Source organism: Gopherus flavomarginatus, chromosome 16 (genome assembly GCF_025201925.1).
Source record: "Gopherus flavomarginatus isolate rGopFla2 chromosome 16, rGopFla2.mat.asm, whole genome shotgun sequence".
Classification (NCBI taxonomy): Eukaryota; Metazoa; Chordata; order Testudines; family Testudinidae; genus Gopherus; species Gopherus flavomarginatus.
Genome location: NC_066632.1, coordinates 24,316,035 through 24,339,501, shown reverse-complemented (window position 1 = coordinate 24,339,501; position 23,467 = coordinate 24,316,035). Strand labels below are relative to the sequence as shown.

Below are 23,467 nucleotides of genomic sequence, written 5' to 3'. Positions count from 1 at the left end.
CAGAGGGGGGGCAGTCTGGGTGCCAGTGGAGGCACTGGCCCCCAAAGGATGCTGGGTTCCTTCCTTTCCCAAGACAGTTTTGGGGGCTGGCCCTCTACAGCTGGGAAGAGCACGCTGTGGGGCACTGGCATTTTGGGTGGGTGGGGGCTCTGTGCCTCATCCCTCCTCCCTCCCCAGCGCCAGGGCAAAGAAAGATCCACCGCCCCTGCTGTGAGGTGATGGGGCCAGGACAGGAGCTGGAATTTAACCCCCCTCAACAGAGACTCACAGACAGGGTTTAAACCACAGAAAAGAACCAAAATCCCTTATTTTATTGTCATCCCCCAATTGTCTGTGCTGGGGGGGGGGGGGGCTTTGGCTGCTGGTGTCACAGGCTGGCATGGCCTTAGGGCAGGTGCTTCTGGCCACTTCATGCAGGGAAGGGACAGTAGGGACTGTGCTTTGGCACATAGGGGCCTCTCCCTGCCTTGGAGGGGCCCCCTGCATCCAGCCCTCCCACCCCCTGCTGGAGAGGGTTGAGAGGGGGTCCAGGGAATTATTTCCCCCACACACACTGTGGCTGGCTGCTGGCCCTGGCCCCCAGCACCAGCTCTGTAGGCTGCATCTGTCCCCTCAGCCTGTGACTCCTGCTCCCCTCCCATAACATGCCCCAGCCCCAGGCTGGCATCACACTATCATCCTGCTAGCAAGGGGCTGGTGCCAAACTGCCCTCGAACACCGGCTCTGGGCTGCCGGAGAGGCGCCCTGCAGAGCTGGGCCACTGGAGGGGGACATAGCGGGCGGGGTTTGTGCCTGCGGGGGGTGCCCCCATGGGCTGGTCCCTCTGATGTCACTGCCCCAATGGGTCGGAGCCCAACGTTTTAAAAAAAAGTATAGTTTTTTCTCTGGTTCGGCTAAAACACGACGGTAGGAAGCAGGACAGAGGGGGCGGGGCTCAGAACAAAGGGGGCGGGGCTTGGAGAACCTTTAGGGTAAAGAATTTTTTTTAAATAAAAACATCTTTTTTTTTTCCTTAAAACCTCACCTCTCTGTCACCTGTAGAAAATGGCAGCTGGGGATGGCAACTCAAGCAGCCCCTCTGCCAGCCTTGGGGCTCCTGTGGGTGCAGGCTGGCAGTGCCCGGCTCCTCACTCGCTCACATTAAATGCGCACACACACGACACAAACTGTCCCAGCGTCCTGCCTCCAGTTCCCGCAGAGACCAGCCAGCTCCTCTCTCCCCCCCCCCCCCCCACCGCTATCCTGGATTAGAAGCCAGAACCCGTTCATCCAATGCTGTAACTATGGGGCCTTCAGTGAGCAGTGTGGGGCTGGGGCCAGCTGGTGTGGGGGGCAAAGATGAGGTCGGCCCTTCGCCTTGTGCCCATGCTCTTGGATTCTGCGTAGAGTCTCCCCAGGTTCCAAAAGAGACCTCAGCCTCGGACCGGCACTGGGAATAACTAGCCCCCTCCCCGGCCATGCCCGCCCCCCAGCCATGGGCACCAGCCTTTCCCCTTGCTCGAGGGGCCGTCCCCTGCCACCCATTGCAGTCTTTGGCACCTGAAGTTGGAAATCTCCCAGGGATGGCAATGGGGGTGGACTGGGGCTATAACCACTTGGCACAAAATAAAATGGGGCCCTGGTGCTTGTCCTGGGGCAGCTGGGAGGGGCAGGGGCTGTGCCGGTTCTCTTCTGGGAGGGGGCGCTGGAGAAATCTGGCTGTGAACGGGGGCAGGTCTGTCCAGTAGAAAACAGCATCTCCTGGGGAAAGTGGGGGCTCGGCCACCGGGGTGCTGTGAGCTTTTCCCAGGCAATCCAGGGAATTTCCCAGTATCCCACTGTGCATCTGTGGATTCCCCTAGAGCCTGCTGGGAAAGTGGGGGAGCCTCCCCCCCCCATGGAGACAACAGGGCGTAGGGATGGCACTGGGGCTGGAGGCACTGGAGAGCTGGGGTAGCAGGGGTCAACTCCCTGGCCTGGTACAAGGATAAAAAGCCCCAGCTCCATGGGGGAGGGGGGGCTCTCCCTGGGGTCCGGCTCACTGGCAGGGCGAGGCTGGTAGCCCGGTGTGGCTAGTTGCTTGTCATACACTTGAAGCGGTTTTTGAAGTAGAAGAGGCTGTGTTTGACGCTGACGCTGCTGTCGCCCGAGGTGGGGTAGCGGAACTTGGCGTACTGCTTCTCGCTCTCCGACTTCTGCCAGGGCAGCTTGAGCTTGGAGGCGTGATCCACCACCACATCGGCACACGAGCCCACGTGCAGCACGCCCAGCCCGTCGATGAAGAACTCTGCCGGGGAGAGGGCATGGGGGTCAGCGCAGGAGGGGCCGGGTCAGCCGGCCCAGCAATGCATGACGGGGGGTGGGTGCGGGGGGCTGTGGGCAACGGGATCGAACCTGCATCCCAGATCCTGGGTCTTCCCAGGATCTGACCCCTCAGACCACCCGGTGTCCCCTCCCACTGATCCCCTCCCCATCTGGATGCACTGGGGGGGATGGGATGCCCAAGGGTTCCTGGGCACCAGGCACTGCTGCCCCTTGGGATTTTGGGAACCAGGCCCCAGAGGCAGGAACTGCCATGAAGTGTCTCGTTCCCCGGGTCCTAGCAAAAGTGGTGACTTCTGTTTGGCACGTCGGCCCTCCGGGTGGCACCGGCCTGCCTGGCTAACCGCCATGCGGTAACGACAGCCTGCAGCCCTACTGCCTTGGTTGGCCAGGGACCCCATGTGACTGCAATGGAGCCCCATGTTAGCACCCTCATGCCACAGAGAGGGAAACTGAGGCAGGGGGAGGTGATCAATGCCACAGTGAGATAATGTCAGAACTGGGGATAGAACCTAGGAGTCCTAGTTCTCTCCCCCTGCTCTAACCACTAGACCCCACTCCCCTCCCAGAACTGGGGATAGAACCTAGGTGTCCTGGCTCCCAGTCCCCGCCCCTCCTGCTTAAACCACTAGGCAGGTGCTACAGTGGTGTGGTCCAGCCCTGTCATGAGCGCCCCCCCCGCACTCACCGAGGTGGGCGACGCGGCTGAGCCGGGGGTCAAACCCCACCTCCAGCACCTTGGCCGTGCGGGCCAGGAAGAAGTTGACGACGCCGTCGGTGACCACGCAGCCGGGGAAGCCCTCGAGGAGGTGGTGGTAGCCCTGGCGTGTCTGCAGGCAGTCACCCTCCTCGCCCCCCATCTGCACGCTGATCTTCTGCCGGTAGGTGGTGGTGACCCCCGTGATCTCCCGCACTCCGCCCCCCACCTGCCAGACACGCCGACGTGAGCAGGGGGACAGATGGGCTGCTGGGGGCAGCATGTGCGGCTCTGCACCAGCTCCCCTCTTCCTCTGGGGGCCCTGGTCCAGCTCCCCCCTCCCCTGGCTCACCATCCCCTGGGGACTCTGGGCAAACCACCCCCTCCCCTGGGGGCCCTGGGCCAGCATCCCCTTCCCCTGGGCCAGCACTCCCTTCCCCTGGGCCAAACCCCTCCTCCCCTGGGGGCCCTGGACTAGCGTCGCCTTCCCCTGGGCCAAACCTCCCTTCCCTGGGGACCCTGGGACACCTCCCCCGCTCCCCTGAGGGCCCTGGGCAAGCTCCCCCCTCCCCTGGGTCTCCACCCCCTCCCTGGGGGCTCTGCACCAGCTCTCCCCTCCGCTGGGGGCGGTGTGCAGGGAGCTCTGACACCTTCTTTCCTGTGACCCATCCTGCCCCACTGCCCCCTGGGGCGAGGACTTGGGTGCCCCCAATGCACTGGGGCGGGAGCCGCATGGTGCAGGGGATAAGGACTTGGGGGTTCCCGTCCAGCAGGGACAGCTCCTGCGACTCCCACCATGTTGTGTCCCACAGTGGCTACTAGGGGGCTCCCCTGCCCTCCCCATGGCTCCATGCTGAGCTGTGGGGGTGGGGGAGCGGCAGAGGGAGGTGGGGGGGAATGGACTCCCACTCTCAGGACCCCCCCACACCCAGATGTGGCCGAACTCCCCCCAACATCCCCAGCCAGGCATGATCTGGTGGAGGGAGAGCTCTGTGGTTTGAGCGTTGGCCTGCTAAACCCCAGGGTTGTGAGTTCAACCCTTGAGGGGCCATTTCAGGATTGGGGGCAAAAATCTGTCTGGGGATTGGTCCTGTTTTGAGCAGGGGGTTGGACTAGATACCTCCTGAGATCCCTTCCAACCCTGATAATCTATGATTCATAACTGGACACCCTGCAATTCCCCCCTGCCACAAAGCATGGCCTGCCCCCCACAGTCCCCCCACTCCAGGCGCAGCCCCACTCACCAGGTCCAGGCTGGTTTTCTCCAGCACGTCCACCAGCTTCTCCACCCTGGTGCGGGGCGTGAAGATGAAGTCATCGTCCACCCACAGCACGTACTTGGTGGTGACCTGGGAAATGGCCAGATTGCGCCCCGCGAACCAGCCCTGGGTGTGGGGGGAGGAAGTGGGGGACATGTCAGTGCCTGGCCCGGCCACCTGAGCCCCACCCCCTCCCAGACCCTGAACCCCAAGATCTCCGCGCCTGTGTCTCCCCAAACCCCGCACCTTGCCGAAGGGCATGAAGTACTGCTCTATGTGGGGCCCCCCCACGGGCTCGGGGTGCTGGCTGTCGTCCGCGATGATGATGGTCACCGTGGGGTAGAAGCGACGGATGCTGGCGATCAGCGCCCGCAGCTTGTCGTACCGCAGGAAGGTCTTGGTCGCGATGGTGACCAGGGCGCTGATGTTGTAATCTGTTGGGGTGGGGGGGGCAAGAGGTTTGCGGGGAAGGGGAGCAGCACCCCAGAGCCCAGGGAGCAGGGACCCATCTTGGGAGGACAAGCTTCCCCCGCAATTCCAGCCTCAGAAAGATGTTGCTGGGCACCGTCTGCTCCAGCCACTAGAGAGGGGAAGAGGCTGAGATAGGATTCAGGGGACCCTGGGTTGGGGGGAGGGAGGCAGCAGGAGGCTTCAGGGGACCCCTGTCATGCAGGGAGATGGAGGCAGGATTCAGGGGGACACTGGGTTGGAGGAGAGGCTATGGCAGGATTCAGGGGACCCTGGTCATGCGAGGAGGCGCAGGCAGGATTCAGAGGGACGGTGGGTGGGAGGAGCAGGCAGAATTTTGGGGGACTCTGGGTCAGGGGGAGGGAGCAGTGGCAGGATTCAGGGGACCCCGGTTGTTTGGGGAGGTGGTGGCAGGATTCAGGGGGACCCTAGGTTGTGGGGGACAGTGGGGGCAGCCTTGACCCCGAATACCATGGGCTGAAAGCCTCTCCACTGCAGAAGCCTGTAGGTCACCCAGCACAAGCCCTCCCCACACCCCAATCCTCGCTGGGCCCTGGCGCCCGCCTGGCACTCACCTCCGCCATCGCCTGGGGTGCCCGGGTTATAGAGCTTGGGTGTGGGCGCATGGCGGATTCGGATGGTGAAAGACGCCTGGTTCCCATCGGTGGCAAACTGCACTGGAAAACAAAGGGGGAGATGGGCACTAGAAGGGGGAGGGGTCAATGCAGAGGAAGTTCTGAGGTACAGGAGCCCCCCCTCGGCAGCAGGGGTCCCCCAGGGGCCCCGTACCCTTTGGATTCCATGGAACCCCCTGGATTCTCTCCTCTCTCCCGCAGCCCAGGGAGGGGGCCACCTCGACACAGGCCCCTTTGTGCTCCCCGCCCACAGCTCAGCCAGCCTTGTCCCCGGCCACCCCCCTGCCCCTGGCCAAGGGACGGGAGGAGACAGGCCAGCCTCATTGCCCAGCCACTCTCTGCGGTCTGGGGGCTGGGAATCTTCCCCTCCCCACAACAGCCCTGGGTGCAGCTGCCCACTCTTTACGGTGCCCCAGGTTGGCTTCCCCCACCCGGTATTTTGCAGATCTACCCATACCAGGGCTGCCTGATGGCACCGGATACTGCCCTCTCCTCTCGCAGCTTCCTCAGAGCAGCCTTGGACTGTCCAGAGAGGAAAAGGGGAAGGGGGCTAAACGGGAGGGTGGGAATATAAACACTGATGGGTGAGGGGTGGGGGTCTTTTAAAAACTGCTCCATTCTGTGGCTGCCCCCCAATTTCTGTGGTTGCGTCACCCTGACCGACTGGGCAATACCCTGGAATAATGCCCCACTGTGTAGTGCCCTTGGAGCAGGGTGATCACCCCGCTCCAGCCCTGAGAAGGGCTGCAGCAGGGTAAGACGGATTAGGAACGGCTGGGGGAGCGGAGTGGGTAGCTGACCGCAGCTGTGGCTGGCTGAATGCGGGCCCAGCCCGGCCTTATAAGAGGGCTGGGGTGAGAAGCCAAGAAACAGTCTCTCTAGATGTTGAGAGGGAAGGGTCTGGCTGCTGGGCACTGAGCTGGGTACCTAGAGTGGAGCAGGGCAGGGAAAGGCCAGAGGAGCTGGGGAGCTCCGGCCTGGAAACCCCCTAGGCTGCAGGCCTTGTTAAGGCCAACAAGGGTACTGGGGCTGCAGAGGGGCAGCCCAGGGGTAGGCAGAGGCAGCAGGTCCAAACCCTCCTTGCCAGTGATGAGTGGCTGACACTGCAGCCTGCCCCAGGGCGTGGGGCTAGACGGTGACAGGCAGTAGCCCACGACTGAGGTGAGGTGGGGATAGGGGGTTGGGAGACTGCGGGGTACAGCAGGGGGCAGGACCCTGAGAGAAGGGGCACTGGAGTCTGGGGACACCAGGGCCAGCGGCAAGCAAGACACTGGCCTGTAGAGGGCACTCCTGAGTGGACAGCTAATTCCCAGGATGACCAGCAGGAGGCGCTGCAGCAGTGAGTCATTGCCCCGTTACAGCCCTGTACTGATCCTGCCCTCTCCGTGAATTATAGACTCACAGACTAGCAGGGTTGGAAGGGACCTCAGGAGGTATCTAGTCCAACCCCCTGCTCAAAGCAGGACCAACCTCAGCTAAATCATCCCAACCAGGGCTTTGTCAAGCCAGGCCTTAAAAACCTCTAAGGATGGAGATTCCACCACCTCCCTAGGGAACCCATCCCAGCGCTTCACCAGCCTCCTAGGGAAATAATGTTTCCTAATATCCAACCTAGACCTGCCCCACTGCAACTTGACCATTGCTTCTTGTTCTGTCAGCTGCCACCCCTGAGAACAGCCGAGCTCCATCCTCTTTGGAGCCCTCTTTCAAATCCCCCCTCACGCTTCTCTTCTGCAGACTAAACAATCCCAGTTCCCTCAGCCTCTCCTCGTAAGTTATGTGCTCCAGCCCCCTAAGCAATTATGTTGCCCTCCGCTGGACTCTCTCCAATTTGTCCACATCCCTTCTATAGTGGGGGGCCCAAACCTGGACACAATACTCCAGGTGTGGCCTCTCCAGTGCTGAATAGAGGGGAATAATCACGTCCCTCGATCTGCTGGCAACGTTCCTACTAATACAGCCCAATATGCTATTGGCCTTCTTGGCAACGAGGGCCCACTGCTGACTCCTATCCAGCTTCTCCTCCAGTGTAACCCCCAGGGCCTTTTCTGCAGAACTGCTGCCTAGCCATGCGATCCCTAGTCTGTAACAGTGAATGGAATTCTTCCATCCTAAGTGCAGGACTCTGCACTTGTCCTTGTTGAACCTCATGAGGTTTCTTTTGGCCCAATTGTCCAATTTGTCTAGGTCCCTCTGGACGCTATCCCTGCCCTCCAGTGTATCTACCTCTCCCCACAGCTTAGTGTCATCTGCAAACTTGCTGAAGAGGGAGGTGACTGACTGGCCCTCCCTTCCCTGCCCGGCACTCTGCGCCCTCCATGCCTGATTGACCGCCTGGGACGGACCCGCCTCTCCTGGTGCCATGTCCTCCCGAGGCAAGGAGGGGCACACAGCGTCACATGCTTTATATTGGAATGTTCTGTCGGGGGTCTGTGTCCTGTTGAAGGATGCTCCCCGCCCATGCGCTGCCCCTTGCCCTGCTCCAGGCCAGTTGTCAGATTCCGCCCCCCCACGGCACCGGGTGCCCACCTGTGTCCGCGGTGTTGGGGTGGAAAAGCGTGTTGGTGTAGGTGACGAACTGCAGCTGGCGGTTGAGGTTGTCCAGCTGGGTGGCCGATAGCGAGAGTCGCGTCTCCCCCTCGCCCTGCGCCTTCACCCCCTCCACCATCGCTGCCACGTCGAAGGTGCCCAGGGTGGCTATCAGGGTCACCTAGGGAGGGGGGAAGAGAGAGGCAGGGTTAGCGCTTGGGGCTAGGTGTGGCAAGGGGGCAGCTCGTGGCAAAGGACACTGCCCGTGGCTTGGCGATGGGTGCTAGGCTGGCACTGCATGAGGAGGGGCGTGTGACAGCTGGAAACGGGATGGGGCGGGACAGGGCAGGGGCTGCACTGATGAAGCAGCAAGGCAGCGGCTGCCCTTGCATGCTGCATCTTCACCCCGCCACCAGTCTTGCACATCCACCCCCAGCATCAGCCACTGGACCCCCCCCCCACTCACCACTGGTGGGCGGGCAGCTGGTGAATAGGGACCCGGCCACCAGGAGGACTCACCAGTACTGATGGGGTCGGGGAGACAGAAAATATGGGACAATTTGCCCATTTTTAAGAAAAAGTCAGGACAGCTGCAGGGGGAGCTTAAATATGAGACTGTCCCTTTAGAAATGGGATGTCTGGTCACCCTGGGCGTGTGGAAAGTGCCCATGCTGGCCCTGTGCAATGGGCCGTGACCCTCGGGCCCCGCAGTGATGCTGTCCCCATGAGAACAGATGCCAAGCATGCCCCCTGGAATAAACTCTTCAGACCCACCCTGTGGGTCAGTGTCCCCCAGTGTAGAACTGATAAATTAAACTGTTTTTAATTGTTCACTTTATTAATGTAACTTCTATTCACTATACTTGCCTACACTGTAACTTCTGTTCCATATTGTAATTCAAACTCCATTTTAAAACACTCACTCCATTTTGTAAAAGCTTCCTCCAACCTTCATTTCTGCAAACCCTGCTGTAATCTTATTAGTTTAGTTTACATGTGTGAATGAGGTATGCATGGGTGATAGAATCAACCTCCAGCCCCAGCCTGTCCTGATAAGATAAAGTTCAAATACCAACGGCTGAAGACCTAGACAACAGCCCTAAACAAAGTAAGAAGCATCCACCCTAAAAAGAAAAGGACAACAGAACAACAGAGGGAAGATCAAAGCCAGGTCCCAGGCTGACAGTCACGCCTGCAATCGACGGGTGATCAAGCAAACCCAGAGGCGGCGTGACACAGCGAGACCTAGGAACTTTGAATCCAAACTAAACTCCTATAAAAAGGGAAGGGTGAGATGAGAGACTTTGGGTAATGTTCTGCTATCAACATCAAGGAGCATCGGTGCGCGCCCGACAGAGACCCGGCTCCTCCTCGTGCTCAGCTTTCCTGGCCAGTTAGCTGCCACGAGCTCCAATCCCAAGCTGCAAACTCAAACTGCAATCAGGACTGGTAACTATCCAGCAGCCGCAGAACATTTTGGGGTGTGTGTGTGTGTGTGAGTGTATGTGTATAAGCATTAAGGTATTTGCTAATAGTTACGGATTAATAATAAATGTGGCATCTTTGTCTTGACCCCTAAAACGATCCTGTGTAAGTTTGTGGGACAACACCAGGGCAGGGTGGGTTCTGCCCCTCCCCAGGCCAGCACCCATGTGCTAGCTCCCACCAGGCAGCTTTGGAGCAACGTGGGGTCCAGGGCCTCACCCTGCACCCCAAAGAGCCAGCCCCAGGATCGTGCCCCTGCCCCACGGTGAGCCCCCTCCATGCCTTACCTGGTACAGCTTCCTGCTGGCTGCCTGCAAGCTGAGCCCTGGGGAGGCAAGACAAGGGATTAGTGAGACCCAAGGAGCCCCGCACATCACTGCCCCGGCGAGCTCAGGTCCTGCCCGCTGGTCCTCCCTGGGCAGCAGCGCCCGTGGGCAGGGGATGAGCCAATAGGGGCTGCAGGGTCCAGCCGGCCATGGCCAGCACCCCAGGCTCCACCCAGCCACCTCGCCTCCCTCACCACTGGCTCTGTTCTGCCCTGGGAGTGGGTTGCCCAGGAGCAGGGGTGGCAGGGCAGGCTGCCCCCCCAGGAGGCTGAGGCACTCACCTGGGATGAGGATGGTCCGGAGCGGGCGCACCTCCACGCCCTGGGCGGGGTACTCCAGCGGGGAGTTGGCTCTGACGATCAGCAGCTGCTCAGCGGGAGACTGGGTCCTGGGGGGGAAGGAGGGAGTGAGGGGGATAGGCCCAGCCCCGGCCGCACCCCAGGCCCCCCTCCCCGGCGGCCCCGGCGTGGCTCACCGCTGCCGGTAGCTCTGGTACTCCAGCTCCCGGCTGCTGTGGATCTGCGCCAGCTCCGCGGGGCCGAAGGCCGTGGCGAACTCCAGCGAGTAGAGCTGGCTGAAGAGCTGCTTGGGGAAGGGCAACTTCCCGCCGGACGCCACCTCGCAGGAGCACGAATTCCTGGGCAGCAGCCTGCGGAGACCAGGCGCCCGGTCACACCCGCCCACCCCTGCCCCAGGCCGATTCCTGCCCGCCTGTCTGCCCCTGCCCCAGGCCAGTGCCCACCTGCCCCTACCCCAGGCCACTGCCCCTGCCTCTGCCCACCTGTCCCATGCCGATACCCCACCTGCCTGCCTGCCTGCCCCAGGCCGATGCCCCTGCCCCTTCCCTCCTGCCCCCGACACTCCTATCCCTGCCTTCCTGCTCCTGCCCCAGGCTGATACCCCTGCCTCTACCTTCCTGCCCCGGCTGCAGACTGATACCCCTGCCCTTGCCCTCCTGCCCCAGGCTGATGACCCCATGGAAGGGGTGGGCACCCCAGTGCTGGCAAGGGGGAGTGTCTGGGGACCCGCCCCCCAGGAGAGGGCAAGGCTCTGGGGAAGGGCTGGGAGCCTGGAAAATCCACTTCCCAAGGCCCAACCCAGGAGCCAGGCTTCAGCCCTGCCCATAGGGGCCAGTCCCGCATCCACCCCAGCCCTGGCCACCCTCGCTCGCCCCGCGCCCCTCTCCCCACCCATCCCTGGGGGTGGGGGCAGAGGTCCTTACTCGACGATCTCCTCCTTGAGCCGGAAGGGGATGTGGGCGAACTTGTTGGAGGGGCCCAGCAAGGGCTCACCCAGCAGCTGCTCGGGGACTCGGTCTGGCCGGTTGCGCAGATCGACCGCGCTGTAGGGCTTGGGCGACCAGACGTGCAGGTACAGCAGGGCCAGGGACGCGGTGACCACCAGCAGCAGGCACAGGGACTTCTGCACCAGACGCATCCTGCAGGGGGCAGCGGGGAGGTGAGAGGGGGTGCCCCATGCCGGCAGGGGAGGGGGGATCTGGGCTGGGCTAGGGACTCGGGGGGGGGGCCCAGCCTGGCATGTGGGTTCAGGGACTGCGCCCACATCCGTCTCGGCTCTGTTTGGCCTGCGGCTCCAACCAGACTTTGCTCCCCAGGTCCGCTCTTGGCCCGGTGCCACTTTCTTAGCCTGGAGTTGCCAGCTGTGGGAGGAAGTATTCCTGGAGGTTGCATCACACTGAGTTAAAGATTAAGCTTGACTTCCTGGAGACCCCAGGACCCCTAGGAGGGTCGGCAGCCCTACCTGGGGCACTAGGCAGCTCTTGGGGGGGGCTCAGAGGGGGACAGGGGGTTCTGGAGTCTCACACACACCCCTGCAACAGAGGAGAGGGCTCAGAGTGCGTGGAACTTGGCTGGACCTGCTTTCAAAGGGCATCGGGCCAGATCCACTCTGCCAGGGCCAAGGGTACAATGCTGCTGTGTCCACCCTGAAATACACCCCCCAGCTGCCCCTGCAGGCCTGATCTCTCCCCGTGATTTTACACGGGGTGCACCCACCCCACCCCTTGGCTGCGCTGCTTGGGTGAATCTCCTTGATTGGACCAGGAACGAGGCTTTAGCTGGCTCTCCTGGGGCCGGAGTTCAGATGCAAACTATGACTGGAAGATGGTGGGAGTCCCCTGGCTGGGTCCCCCCAGGGCTGGGTGGAGGCAGGCAGACAAGAATTCCCTCCGCACCATCCACAGAGCAGGGCCCTGGCTTGGGACCAGCCTGTGCCAGGGAGCTGGCCAACAGGTACACCTGGCAGCTTCCATGGCCGGAAAAGGGGCCCGATTCTGCTCCTCCCGGGACCGGCTTCTGGTTCCTCCCCGTTGATGGGGATGGGCCTGGCTCTTCCACCCAGGGCAGCCATGTACACTAGTGCAAAGCGGGTGTGAAATCAGCGTAGCACCAGTTATGCACGGGGGTGGAGCGGGGGCCAAAGCCGGTGCAAGGCACCAAAGCTTCCTGCCCCCGGGAGCTCGCACGGTCTGCCCGAGGGAGCTGGCTGGCCCGGCTTGGTCTGGTTCCAGTGAGCGAAGCAGGGTCTCTGCTGCAAGGGGCGTGTTTGCCAACAAACCCAGGGTGAGAGGAATGCTGGAAAACGTGTTTAAAGCTGCGGGCACTGTTGATCCGACCAGCTCTGAGCTGGGTGCCAGGCTGGCAGGAGTTCAGCACCCACCAGCCAGTGGGGGTGGCTGGGAGGAAAGGATCCTGCCCTGTTCTGGAGGGGTGGGGCGGCGGCCGGCTGCTCAGCTCTTCTGACCATCCACCTCGTCATTTTTCCTGGTCCCTGCGCCCTTGGAAAAACCTCCCACCGGGCATTGCCGTTTGGTGTCTTAGGGCAACACCTGGAAGTGCTGACTGAGGTCAGGGGCCTTGTTGTGCCAGGCGCTGCCCAGATCCCGACTGAGAGCACACTCCTGTTGTGCCAGGAGCTGCAAAGACCCCAACCGAGGTCAGGGCCCCGTTGTGCCAGGCACTGCCCCCCGCCCCCAACTGCACAGTGTTAACTGGCTCAGAGTCTGCCAGTCTCACTCTTCATTATTTGTATTACCAGGGGGCCATACAGCAGGGGCCCGCTGTGCTAGGGGCTGTATAAAGAATGGAAGAAGGGCCCTGTGCCAAGAACCTTCCAATCTAACATGGCGCCCAGAGGGCAGCCCCCGGCATGGCACTAACCTGGGATGCCCCGGATCCAGGCCCTTTCGGGAGAGGTGGGAGGAGGAGCCGTTTCCTTCCCAAAAGCACCTCGAAGGCAGAAGCACCGTCCAGCGGGGTCGCCAGACAGCTTCAGACTGAGGGAGAAGCAAGTCTGTTTGCCCAGCACCAGAAGCAAAAACCACCTGGCCGAGACTGACACACAGGAAGGAGCCCTGCGGAGAGCACCAGAGTGGGCCAGTTTTGACTACCAGCATGGGGGAAGCTTCATCACGTTGAGATGCAATTATGCCGCATTCCCCGAAGTCCCAAATTCCTGCTGTCACGCTACCCCCCACTCCACCGCTGTCCCCACCCGCTGCGCGGCCCTGCGTTCCGACACCGTTTGCCCCCGGGGGTGCCGCTCCTTGCTCTGGGGAAGCTGAGGAACCTGCTGATATCTGCCCTGCAGCCCGGTCAGAGGCCGTGCACAGCCCTGGGCAGAGGAAACCAAGAATGCAACCCCACAAACAACTCCGAAGCCATGAACGCTGCCCTCCAATCCAGTCAGCGCTGCCACTGTTTGGGAAAGGCTGGGAAACCCTCATTGCCAGGATCCCAGGGAAACGGCTCTGGGAATCCACCCCACCGGCGAGATATTCCCACCCGCCCCCACCACGAGTCACTGGCGGTGCAGGCCTTGCCCCCAGAGCAGACCGGTGTCTGGAGAGGACTCTCTGCCCCACAGCCGCTGAATTGACGTCCTTATTGCGCTGGCTGCCCCCGATTTCTGTCTCCGGGACGTCTCGTGGTCAGCGCAGGTGACGGCTCCGGGAGCTAGGGCGGCGTTCTCGGGATGGGGCAAGCGCTTTGGGGAAGGGGGATCCTAGCAGCAGTGGGGCAGATGGAGTGCGGCTGCTGAATGCAGGGAGGGCAGGTCTGTGGGAGTGGCCTCCTGGGCTCAGATTCAGTGGGGCACTAGGCGGGTGCAACCCCACCTTTGCATCTATCAAAGGAAGCACATCACTGCCCGCGTCCCAGGGCTGGAAGAGGCCTGGGTCCAGATTAGGATTGTGGAGGAAAAGACCCCCCCCAAATTACAGAGGCCTTGATTTGTTAACATGGGCCTGTCTTGTTTCTAACAGGCCCTAAGCCTGAACCAAACTAGCTGTGTCCCCTGGCTGCAGCGGGGCGGGAGGAATGAGAAGCCCCAGGAGGAAGTATTTGTAATATGTGTCTAATGCTCATGAAGTGTAACAACCGCTTGTGTGCGATAAGATTGTAACAAGTATGAAGCATTTATAACGATAACCCACGCCTGTTGTGTAACTGCCCCGTGACAGCGCTGTACCCCGTGACCTCCTTGGTGGTACCCCATAAAAGGAATGGTGTCTAAACACTGGAAAGTACCAGCCGAGACCCTAATCCTTATTACTTCCATAAAAGGGATGCGAGCAACCACATTGGAAAGTACCAAAAAGACCCAAAAAGTTCCTAACCCCTGTAAGGTGTTAATTCCAAGGAAGGGCGATTGTTACTTAAATATATGATGTATTTGTGGTTTTCAGCTTTATATACTCGAGTGATGCTTTATATCGGGGGTGCAGTATCCAACCTGCTACCCCCCAATGCGTTGGAGTTTGTACAATAAACGGGCCTCCAGCTTGAATCTCTGATCAAATTGTTGCCAGGGTGGCTTTTTCCAGGACAGGATCTAGCAGCCAGAGCAGGGCGCATCCCACTGTCAGGCAGTGCCAAGGGGGCAGCCGGTGTCCCTGGGAGAATAGCCCCCCTGTGGGCGGGGAGGGGGCTGATAGCAGTAAATTGAGGCACTGGAGGAAGGCTGGCTGCTGCTAAGCATGGCAGCACAACCCCCTGAGGGGGGGCAATTAACACCCCACCCCCGGAATCCTGCCCCACCCAAAAGCTCAGCACAAAAGACAGATCCAAACACCTCAGGCCTCCAGCTCCTGTCAGAGATGGGCAGATATTTCCAGCTGGGGAAACATGGGGCCCCTGCCCCACCCCTCATGCGGAGAGCTGTGCCAGAATCCCCACTGCACCCTCGGGGCAAAATCTGCGGTGGTCATTGTCTGCACAGAACATGGGCCCCTCCCTTGCATCCCGAGCCTGGGCCAGGCTGGGTGAGCGCGCACCTAACCATGGTGGGTTTCTGGAGCCCAGATGTGCTCATCTGGCATAAATCCACTGGCAAAGGGCCCGCAGCACAGTGGGCAGGATCTGACAGGAAACCCAGGGCCGAGGGGCCCGTCCTCCAGGCTGTTCATGGGCAGGGCAAAGGCAGGCGCTTCAGCCCGTGGGGTAAACTGCCCCCCCGCCCGTCAGCCCCTCAGGGACGGAACCGAGGCCGCTCCGATGAAAGAGAGAAAAGCCGTTTGTGATCCCTCCGCCGCCTGCCCCCCGGCATCCATCAGCCATGAATCCACAGAAAGCCCAGAGCTGGACCCAACTGGGGCAAAGCACTCCCCCCACCCACCCGCCAGCTGGCCCACCGAGGTTCTCGGACCCCAAAGCAACCACCCACCTCCCTGCTGGTCCACCAAGGTTCTCGGACCTCAAAGCACCCCCCCACCCCGCTGGCCCACCGAGGTTCTCTCCCCGCCCCCCTTTACAGAGGTTACCAACAGCCCCTCGGACTTACAGCTGCAAAGGCTGTGGGTTCAATCCCTGCTGATGGAGCCAGCCAGAGGCACTGTCGCCACTGCACCAACTCTGCCCAGGGGGTCTGGTCGAGCCACACATGGGAGATGCTGCTGTGCTGGGGGGAGCAGGTCTCAGCTGGCTGCAGCGTGGCTCTGGGGAATCACCTGAGCTCTGCCTTGCCCCAGTCACAGCTTTTCCCTGCTTGGGAAAGCTGAGGGGGCTCAGATTTGCTTCCCTTTCGGGAGCAGTGATGATTGATGAAGGATGTTTGGAACAGGGCTGAGTGGCCCGAACGGGACGACGGGGACTGACACCGGTATGCACAGGCAGGTACGTTACACTTGATAGTTCCCCAAGGTGAGGGAGGAGCAAAGCGAGATGTTTGTACAGGACATATTTTCAGCGGGAGGTAACAGGTAGACTATTCCCTTCCGAAACCGCTGGGGATGAAGGCCGCTCCCTGAGGGTCACAGCTAACCCCAGCCAAGCGTACGATCTAGCTGCCTTTTCCCAGCCCGCCCGGCCCTGTGCTTGCAGTCTGGAGCCAGGGCAGGACTGAGCGCCCCCAAGAATGGACTCTGAACGGGGGAGCTTCGGGGCCCCAGGACATTCGCGAATCGCCCTGATGCTGAAAGGAGGCTAAAAGTCAGCGCCTGGCAGAGGAGGAAAAAGGGCACAGACGTGCTCCATTACAGAGATCCCCTGCCAGCAGAAGTGTCTCGTGGAAGGTGGCCAAGGGCTGTCGACAAGGGGATCCCTGATCAGCCAGGAAAGGGACTGTTAATAAGGGCAGGCCTGCGACTGCCAGTTCTGTTTTCCTTTTGCCTAGAAGCTTGTTTTCAAAGCCTTCCCCCTGGCTTTTAGCAGACTCTTCACCTTGGGCCTTTTTTCAGAAGATGCCGGCTTGGTTTGTGCTTTGTATAAGGGGCGGTGGGCTGAACCGAGGGGAAGTCGGGATGCTGGGGCGCACGGCTGCGGAGGCAGTGGGTCGGGGGACGCTGCACAGGTCCCGAAGACATGAGACTGGCCGCTCCGGCGGGAGCAAGGTGGGCTGTGTGAATCACCAGGCTGCAGCAGGAAAAGGGACATGGGGGCTCGCGGCAGCCCGGAGTGGAGCTTTGGGAGAACTTCCCCCGGGGACAGGGGGCAGGAGGGTGCAGACTTGGCTGGAAGTGGAGGGAAAGGGGGTGGCAGTTTCCCCAGGGTACCTGGGTTAACCCCAATCAGTGTCACGTGGGATGAGCTGCAGCCACCCACTCTTCAGTCTGGCCTAGGGGGGTTGTGAAATTAACCAGCAGCACGTGGCCGAGCACAGCCGGGTGAGCATGTGCAGGGAATCTGGGTCACAGCTTGTGAGGGTCTCTCGACAGGCAAGCGGGAGACCATCTAAGCAGGAGGGGGGGTGGATCCCTGCCCCCCCTACCCGCCCCAGAGTTTCTGGAGCTGATGACCCATGTGGGGGCCAGATCTGAAGCTATCTCTATGGCAACTGCCTGAAAGATTCCCACCACACCAGCCAGCGCATCTCTGTACTTTGGGGGCTTCACAGCGCCTTCAACTGCCAGCCCCCCTCCAGCGGCTGAGGTTAATGCAGCCAGGCTGTGTCAGACCAGGCCAGGGGCCCACCTACCATACCAAAGGGCAGGGCCTGTGCCTTCGTCTTGGTGCCTGGCACAACGAAGCCTGGATGCCGACTGGGCACTATTGCAATACAAATGACACCTAATGCAGGAGGGTCTCAGCTTGAGATCAGGACCACCTGGCCCTTCCTGCATTGCTGGATGAGGGAGGGACCCAGCTAATAAGGGAGTGAGGGGTCCCAGTGCTGGTGAAAATTGAGAATCACTAGCCTCAGGGATTTGGATTTGGGGCATCTAGCTGGCACAGGTGTCAGAGACCCCGGCCTGGGCATTAGCTGGGTAACCCCAGGGCTGGAAGCTACCATGGGGGACGTGCAGCCAGGCAGCGAGTTCCCTTATCCGGGGAGAGCTGATTTTCCATTAGTGTCAGCTCTGATTTAGTGCCAGTCTGGGAGCAGCGGGAGTGAGGGCGCAAACAGAGTTGCCAGGGGTTGGAGTGGGCCTGCCATTAAACAATCATTACTATCTACATGCTGATGTCGTGCCAGGTTCCACTGCACGCCTCAGAGAAATTCACTCCCAGCGTGCGACCCAGCCCCGTTCGGGCCTGGCACAGCCCCATGCAATCTCAGAGAGATTTGCGCGCCGTTGGGCAAGCCCTCGACGGACCACGTGCGCCCCGGCGCTCCCAGAGTTTGAGGGCAGGGGCTGGGGGGGTCTGAGTCCTGCCCCGGGAGGTGGGCACAACACCTGCAAGGAGCTGTGTTCCCTTCTCTCCAGCCTCTGAGAGCCGTTGCTGGGCTTTAAAAGACAGTAACGGTCTGTGAGAATCTGAGGTGCCCAGAGGCCAGGGGGATGGGCGCGGCATGCACACAGAAAGGCACAACATTTGTTCCTCTCTCTGCACCAGGCTCCAAGGTGACCTGACCCTCATGCTTGGGCAGCCTGGCCCTGCTTGGCTCCCAGTGTAAATTACAGCAGCCTGGGGGCAGCTCTAACCTGCGGAGAATTCCCACAGTGCTGTGCAGTCCATGAGGGGCAGGATTCTGAGGTGGGTCCATTTCAATTTATTCCTGGTGCCGCTCCTTGTCCTGCCGGCTTTCGGGGCTTCGCCACATCCCGTCGCCAGCCACACTGCGCCGGTGAAATGACCCTCCCTTCTTCCCTTGCCTCTCACGTACCGAAACGCAACCGGCTCTGGGGAGGAGCGGCCGAGTGGCACACAGCACCAACAATGCGAGGCGGGGGCAAGCCCCTCCTCTTCCAGGAAGTGGTCCCCGGAGAGACAAGCCTGCAGCAGATCAGACCATGCTCAGGTGCAAAAGACTGGTGCCAAATGACCTGTAGCCACTCTGTGCAAACCCATCATTCCCTGACCCCCACAGCTGGGCCAGGGCCCAGAGCAAAAACCTGATGTTTGCAATACAAATCTATTCAGGGAAGCAGCAGAGAGACCCATAGCTCCCCTCCCGCAGGAGGTGAACAACAGAGCCCCAAGGCAGTCACAAGACTGCTTAGCAGGAGTGTGAGCTTGGAGAGCTGGACTTCACCAGGGCTATAAATAGAGCAGGTTGGGTGGCTGGGCGGTCTGGAGCACCTCCGTTCGGCTCCAAGCAATGCAGGCTGGCACAGGGGGCTCTGCCCTCCAGGGGGCTGGTTCAAAGCCGGCTTGGGCTGGTGGCTGTTGGACTCTGTGTGAACGGGGAGCAGATTTCACTCAGCTTTGCAAAGGGCAGAGCTGGCATGAATGGGCAAAGAGACCAGAAGCCTGATCAGGGGACTCGAGGGCTTGTCTCTCCCCAGGAGCTGCACTGGTACATTGGCATTGCCCGGCACATACCAGGGCATGTGGGCACAGCGCTCGGGGGGCATTCCCGGTGCTCTCCCAATGCTGGTGCCCACCCAGCAGCAGGCACGGCAGGTAAACGTCCCGGCATCCTGCTCGCTGCCGGGTGGGAAGCTTTGGCAGTGCATTGTGGGATGCTGGCTGGAATTGTGGGAGCGTGGGTTCAACCCCCTCCGACCTGTCTCACAACTCACTGCCCGCCTACGCCTCTCCACGTGGATGAGGCATGGAGAGGGAACGGATGAAGGAGCAGTGCATTGTGGGATGGCACTGGGAGGATTTAACCTGATTTTACCCCACTGGGGTATGGGGGTGTGTGTGGGGTGGGAGGGGTAGCTTGCCCCACTGCTGCCCAGGAGGTAACGCCCAGGTCGGTGCTCCTGGCACCCGGTGTGATGGCTGCACTCCCTGTCCCCCGCGGCAGGCCTCACCTCGAGGGTGACGCGGGGCTCCCACGGCTCAGCCTACAGCTCCCGATCTCTGGCACTTCCTGGGCTCTTCTAGGGCCAGGCAGGGAGACTCCCCCGTCTCATCTGGAGACCCTCACGGCTGCCATGGGCGGGGTGGCACCAGCCTGGGGTGGGAGAGACACAGGGAGGTGCTGAAGAATGGGCAGAACCAGGGGATCCCACCCAGCTCTGCCCCACACCCCCAGGCACCAGGAGGGCAGCGGGTGTAGCTGTGGGGCAGAGACAGGGGGCTGGGAAAGCCCAGCCTGGGCTACCCTGCGCTAGGGATCTAGTGCCCATCCTGGGGGTGGGACCAAGCTGGTGCAATCCCTGGCAGGAGTGGGGAGCCTGGGGAGCCCCACCCTTCCAACAGGGGCCCATGGCAGACCTGGCCCAGCGCGGCGGGGATGAGTCAGGGACTGGACCCCCCACTTGGAGGCACTTCTTGACTTGGGCTTTTTGCAGCATAAGTCTCTCCTAGGTCCTCTCCCAGTGCCCATCTCCTCTGCCAGCCTGAGCCCTTCCTGTGCCCATCTTCCCTGTCTTCCACAGGCCCCCCCCATTGCTGCTGCTGGCCAGAGCCCCCCCTCCCCATTACCTCTGCCTGCCGGAGCCCCACCCCAGCTGGTGCCAATCTCCCCTGCCACCTGTTTCCCCTGCCTGTGGAAGGCCTCTCCGCTCTCCAACGCCCACAGGCCCTGTGGCCAGCCAGAGAAAAATACTTAACAGTTTAATTGTTCTCTGCTGCTACTGGGCTCGACATGGGGCCTGTTGTCCCAGGGAGCCTTCCCAATCGCCCGGCCAAGAGGAGCCCTCAGCCAGCCTGAATGCCCCTCAGTGGTGCCCAGTGACACCCGGGCCTGGCAGCTGGAACTGCTATGTGACTTCCTCAGCTGGGCTGGGCATGGGGGCACCTCGGGGAGGCCCGAGGGTGATGTTGGGCCCCCGCCCCTCTCCTAACGACATCCCCCACTCCCCTCCTGCCCGTGCAGCCGGTTCACTGGGCAGCCGGCAGCCCCGCAGGACTTTGCAGGGGGCAGGGGCCGTGGGGGCTGCTTCCCCCTCAGAGTTAGCCGCACCGGGAGGGCGAGGGGGACAGAGCTGGGAGAGGGGAGCCAGTGACAGGCCCTGGGGCTGGGGGGAGATGGTGGGTAAGGGACTGAAGCAAGTCAATCTGAATGCCCCCACCCCCATCCCCAGGCAAGGTGTACTGGGTGACCCCGGGCCAATCTGAGGGGGCAGCACTGGATTAAGGATGCTGAGAGGAGGGGCTGGGGTAAATACTTAGGGGTCTGTGTGGAGATGGTGGTCTGGAGGGCTGGGTCATAGGTAGGTGGGCCCTTAGGTGCTGACTCTGTGGGCTTCCCCAGGGCTGGAGCGCCCATGGGGAAAAAAAGGGTGTATGCTCAGCACCCACCGGCAGCCCCATGGATCAGTGCCTCCCCCTTACCCCTAGTGCCTCCCACCTGCCAAGGTGCCTGACCGGTCAGCGCCTCCCTCTCCCTCCCACCTAGAGCCTCCTGCCTGCCATGATCAGCTGTTCAGCGGGGGCAGGAAGAGGTGGCAGGGATGAGGTGGGAAGAGGCAGGGTGGGGGTTTGAGGGGAAGAGTGGAGTGGGCAGGAGCAGGGGCAAGGTGGGGGTTTGAGGGGCAGGAAGAGGCGGGATGGGGCAGGAGCAGGGGCAGGGTGGGGGTTTGAGGGGCAGGGTGGATTGGGGATGGGGCAAGAAGAGGCGGGATGGGGCAGGAGCAGGGGCAGGGTGGGGGTTTGAGGGGAAGGGTGGAGTGGGGAGGGGGCAGGAGCAGGGGCAGGGTGGGGGTTTGAGGGGAAGGGTGGAGTGGGGATGGGACAGGACTAGGCAGGGCAGAAGTGAGGGCTTGGGGGAAGGGGTGGAGTGGGGGGGGTCGAGCACCCCCTGGGCCTAGAGGAAGTTGGCGCCTCTGAGCCCAGCGATGGCCTTGGCTATTGGGGTCTGAGCCCCCCGTGGGCACCGGGCGCCCGGGCACCATCGCTCCCGGCCCTGTGCGGAGGCCGGGGACTAGCCGGATCGCTGGGGTGGCCGGGGCCAGCCAGCCGGAGAGGAGGGAAACTGGCCCTTTAATCCGCGGTCTGCCGGTGCGCCCAGACGCTGCGGTGATGGACGCCACTGCAGGGGTCCAATGATCCGCAGTTCCCGGGGCGGCTGCAGAGCCCCGCGGGGGGGGGGGGTTGGCACAGCTGTGCCCCAGGCTGTCAGCCCCCCCCCCGCCACAGCCCCCCTCGCTCAGTGCGCGGCGCAGAACATGGCTGCAGCTGGGGGGGGGGGCACAAATCACCCCCCGCCCCCGGATCATGCAGAACCTCCGGGCCGGGCCGGGGTGTCCGCAGGCAACGGGCTGATCCTGATCCCGACCCTCCCCACCGGCTCCCATTCCCCCCCCCCAGCCCTGCACTGCGCCCCCGGCCGGTCCCGCGCAGCTGGGGGGGGGGGGCGCGCAAGCCGCAGCGCTATAAATCACCCCCGCGCTGCGCGACATTGGCACGACACCCCCTCCCCCATCGGCACCACGACAGGGAAAGGGGGGGCGGGATCGCGATGCCCTATAGACCCCCCACTCTCACAATTACCCCCCCCCCCCCACGGCTCCGCTGTCGGAGCGGCACTGCTGAATTGCTGGCCAGCTCCCTCTCGCCCCCCCCCCCCTCCAGCCCACAGCCTACCTGGCTGCCCAGCGCATCTCCCCGCCTCGCCTCCCATGGTCACATCTTCGGGCGCCCCCACGCCCCCGGCACACACACACCCCGGACCCCGCTCCGGATCTAGCGCTGCCCGACCGGGCTGGCTGGGGCCGCCGGGAGCCTGGCAGGCGGAGGGCGCCCCCGCTGGCCCGAGGAGGGAATGGAGGCCTCAGCAACCCGGTGTCTGTGGGGGGTGGGGTGGGGTCGCCTTTGTCTCGCACAGAGACGCCCCCCCCACTTTGCCGATCCCGATCCCACCCCCGCATCCTGCGCCCTGGGGAGCCAGGGGGAGGGGGACCAGCTCAGACAAAGTAATCCCAAGACAAAGGACTTGGGGGGGAGGGTCAGGATGGCAGGAGTGGTGGGGGAGAGGCGTTAGAAAGCAGGTGGCACCTTGTAATGGGCTATCACTGGGGGGCACGGACCGAAGAGATAGGGGTCATCACCCCCTGCACAGTCCCTGCCAGAAACCTGGGAACCTTGGAAACAGGTATCAAATTAACCAGGCGTCTGGTGGCATCTTAAAGACTAACAGATTTATTTAGGCATAAGATTTCGTGGGTAAAAAACCCACTTCTTCAGATGCCTGGAGTGAAAGTTGCAGCTGCAGGCATGATGCACTGACACATGGAGAGAAGGGAATTCCCTCCCAAGTGGTGAACCAGTGTTGGCAGGGCCAATTCGATCAGGGTGGATGTGCTCCACTCCCAATAATGGATGAGGAGGTGTCAAAGCTGCTTTTGTAATGAGCCAGCCACTCCCAGGCCCTTTTCCAGCCCAGATTAATGGTGTTACATTTGCAAATGAATTTTACAATCTTTATCCTCGAAAAGGATCCCTCATTCTCACAGATCGTGGGAGACAGGCCAGTCCTGGCTTACAGACAGCCCTCTCAACCTGAAGGAAACACTCACCAGCAACTACACACCACAGCACAGAAACACCAACCCCGGAAGCAAGCCCTGTAGCAAACCTCGTTGCCTACTCCATCCCCATATCTATTCTAGCAACACCATCAGAGGACCCACCCACCTCAACCACACCATCGAGGGCTCAGTCACCTGCACATCTACCAACGTGATATATGCCATCATGTGCCAGCAATGCCCCTCTGCCATGTACATTGGCCAAACCAGACTGTCCATACCTAAAAGAATAAATGGACACAAACAGGACATCAGGAATGGTAACATACAAAAGCCAGTAGGAGAACACATCAATCCCCCCGGACATTCTATGACAGATTTAAAAGTCACTAGTCTTGAACAAAAAACCTTCAGAAATGGCCTTCAAAAGAAACAGCAGAACTAAAATTCATTTGCAGATTTAACACCATTAATTAACCAGGAGTCTTTAAGGTGCCACTGGACTC

At 61.4% G+C, this 23,467-nt stretch overlaps 1 protein-coding gene across 3 annotated transcripts; it reads right to left on the bottom strand.

The window, feature by feature from the left end:
- Positions 1-11: 11 nt before the first annotated feature.
- On the bottom strand, positions 12-22,167 carry B4GALNT1 (beta-1,4-N-acetyl-galactosaminyltransferase 1). Of its 3 annotated transcripts, XM_050925286.1 has the most exons (12): positions 22,078-22,167; positions 19,359-19,501; positions 10,923-11,138; positions 10,176-10,349; positions 9,982-10,088; positions 9,662-9,699; positions 7,890-8,070; positions 5,301-5,402; positions 4,504-4,691; positions 4,243-4,383; positions 2,990-3,227; positions 12-2,266 (listed from the first exon to the last, which is right to left on the bottom strand). In XM_050925286.1, the coding sequence occupies exons 3-12, from the start codon at positions 11,135-11,137 to the stop codon at positions 2,052-2,054; spliced, it is 1,599 nt and encodes a 532-aa protein (XP_050781243.1). In that variant the 5' UTR covers position 11,138; positions 19,359-19,501; positions 22,078-22,167; the 3' UTR covers positions 12-2,051. The 3 variants fall into 3 exon arrangements, with proteins under 3 accessions (XP_050781243.1, XP_050781242.1, XP_050781244.1); XM_050925285.1 differs by lacking the exons at positions 19,359-19,501; positions 22,078-22,167 and adding an exon at positions 12,880-13,812; XM_050925287.1 differs by lacking the exons at positions 12-2,266; positions 2,990-3,227; positions 4,243-4,383; positions 19,359-19,501; positions 22,078-22,167 and adding an exon at positions 12,880-13,817 and having other exon boundaries at positions 4,594-4,691; positions 5,301-5,397.
- Positions 22,168-23,467: the final 1,300 nt, after the last annotated feature.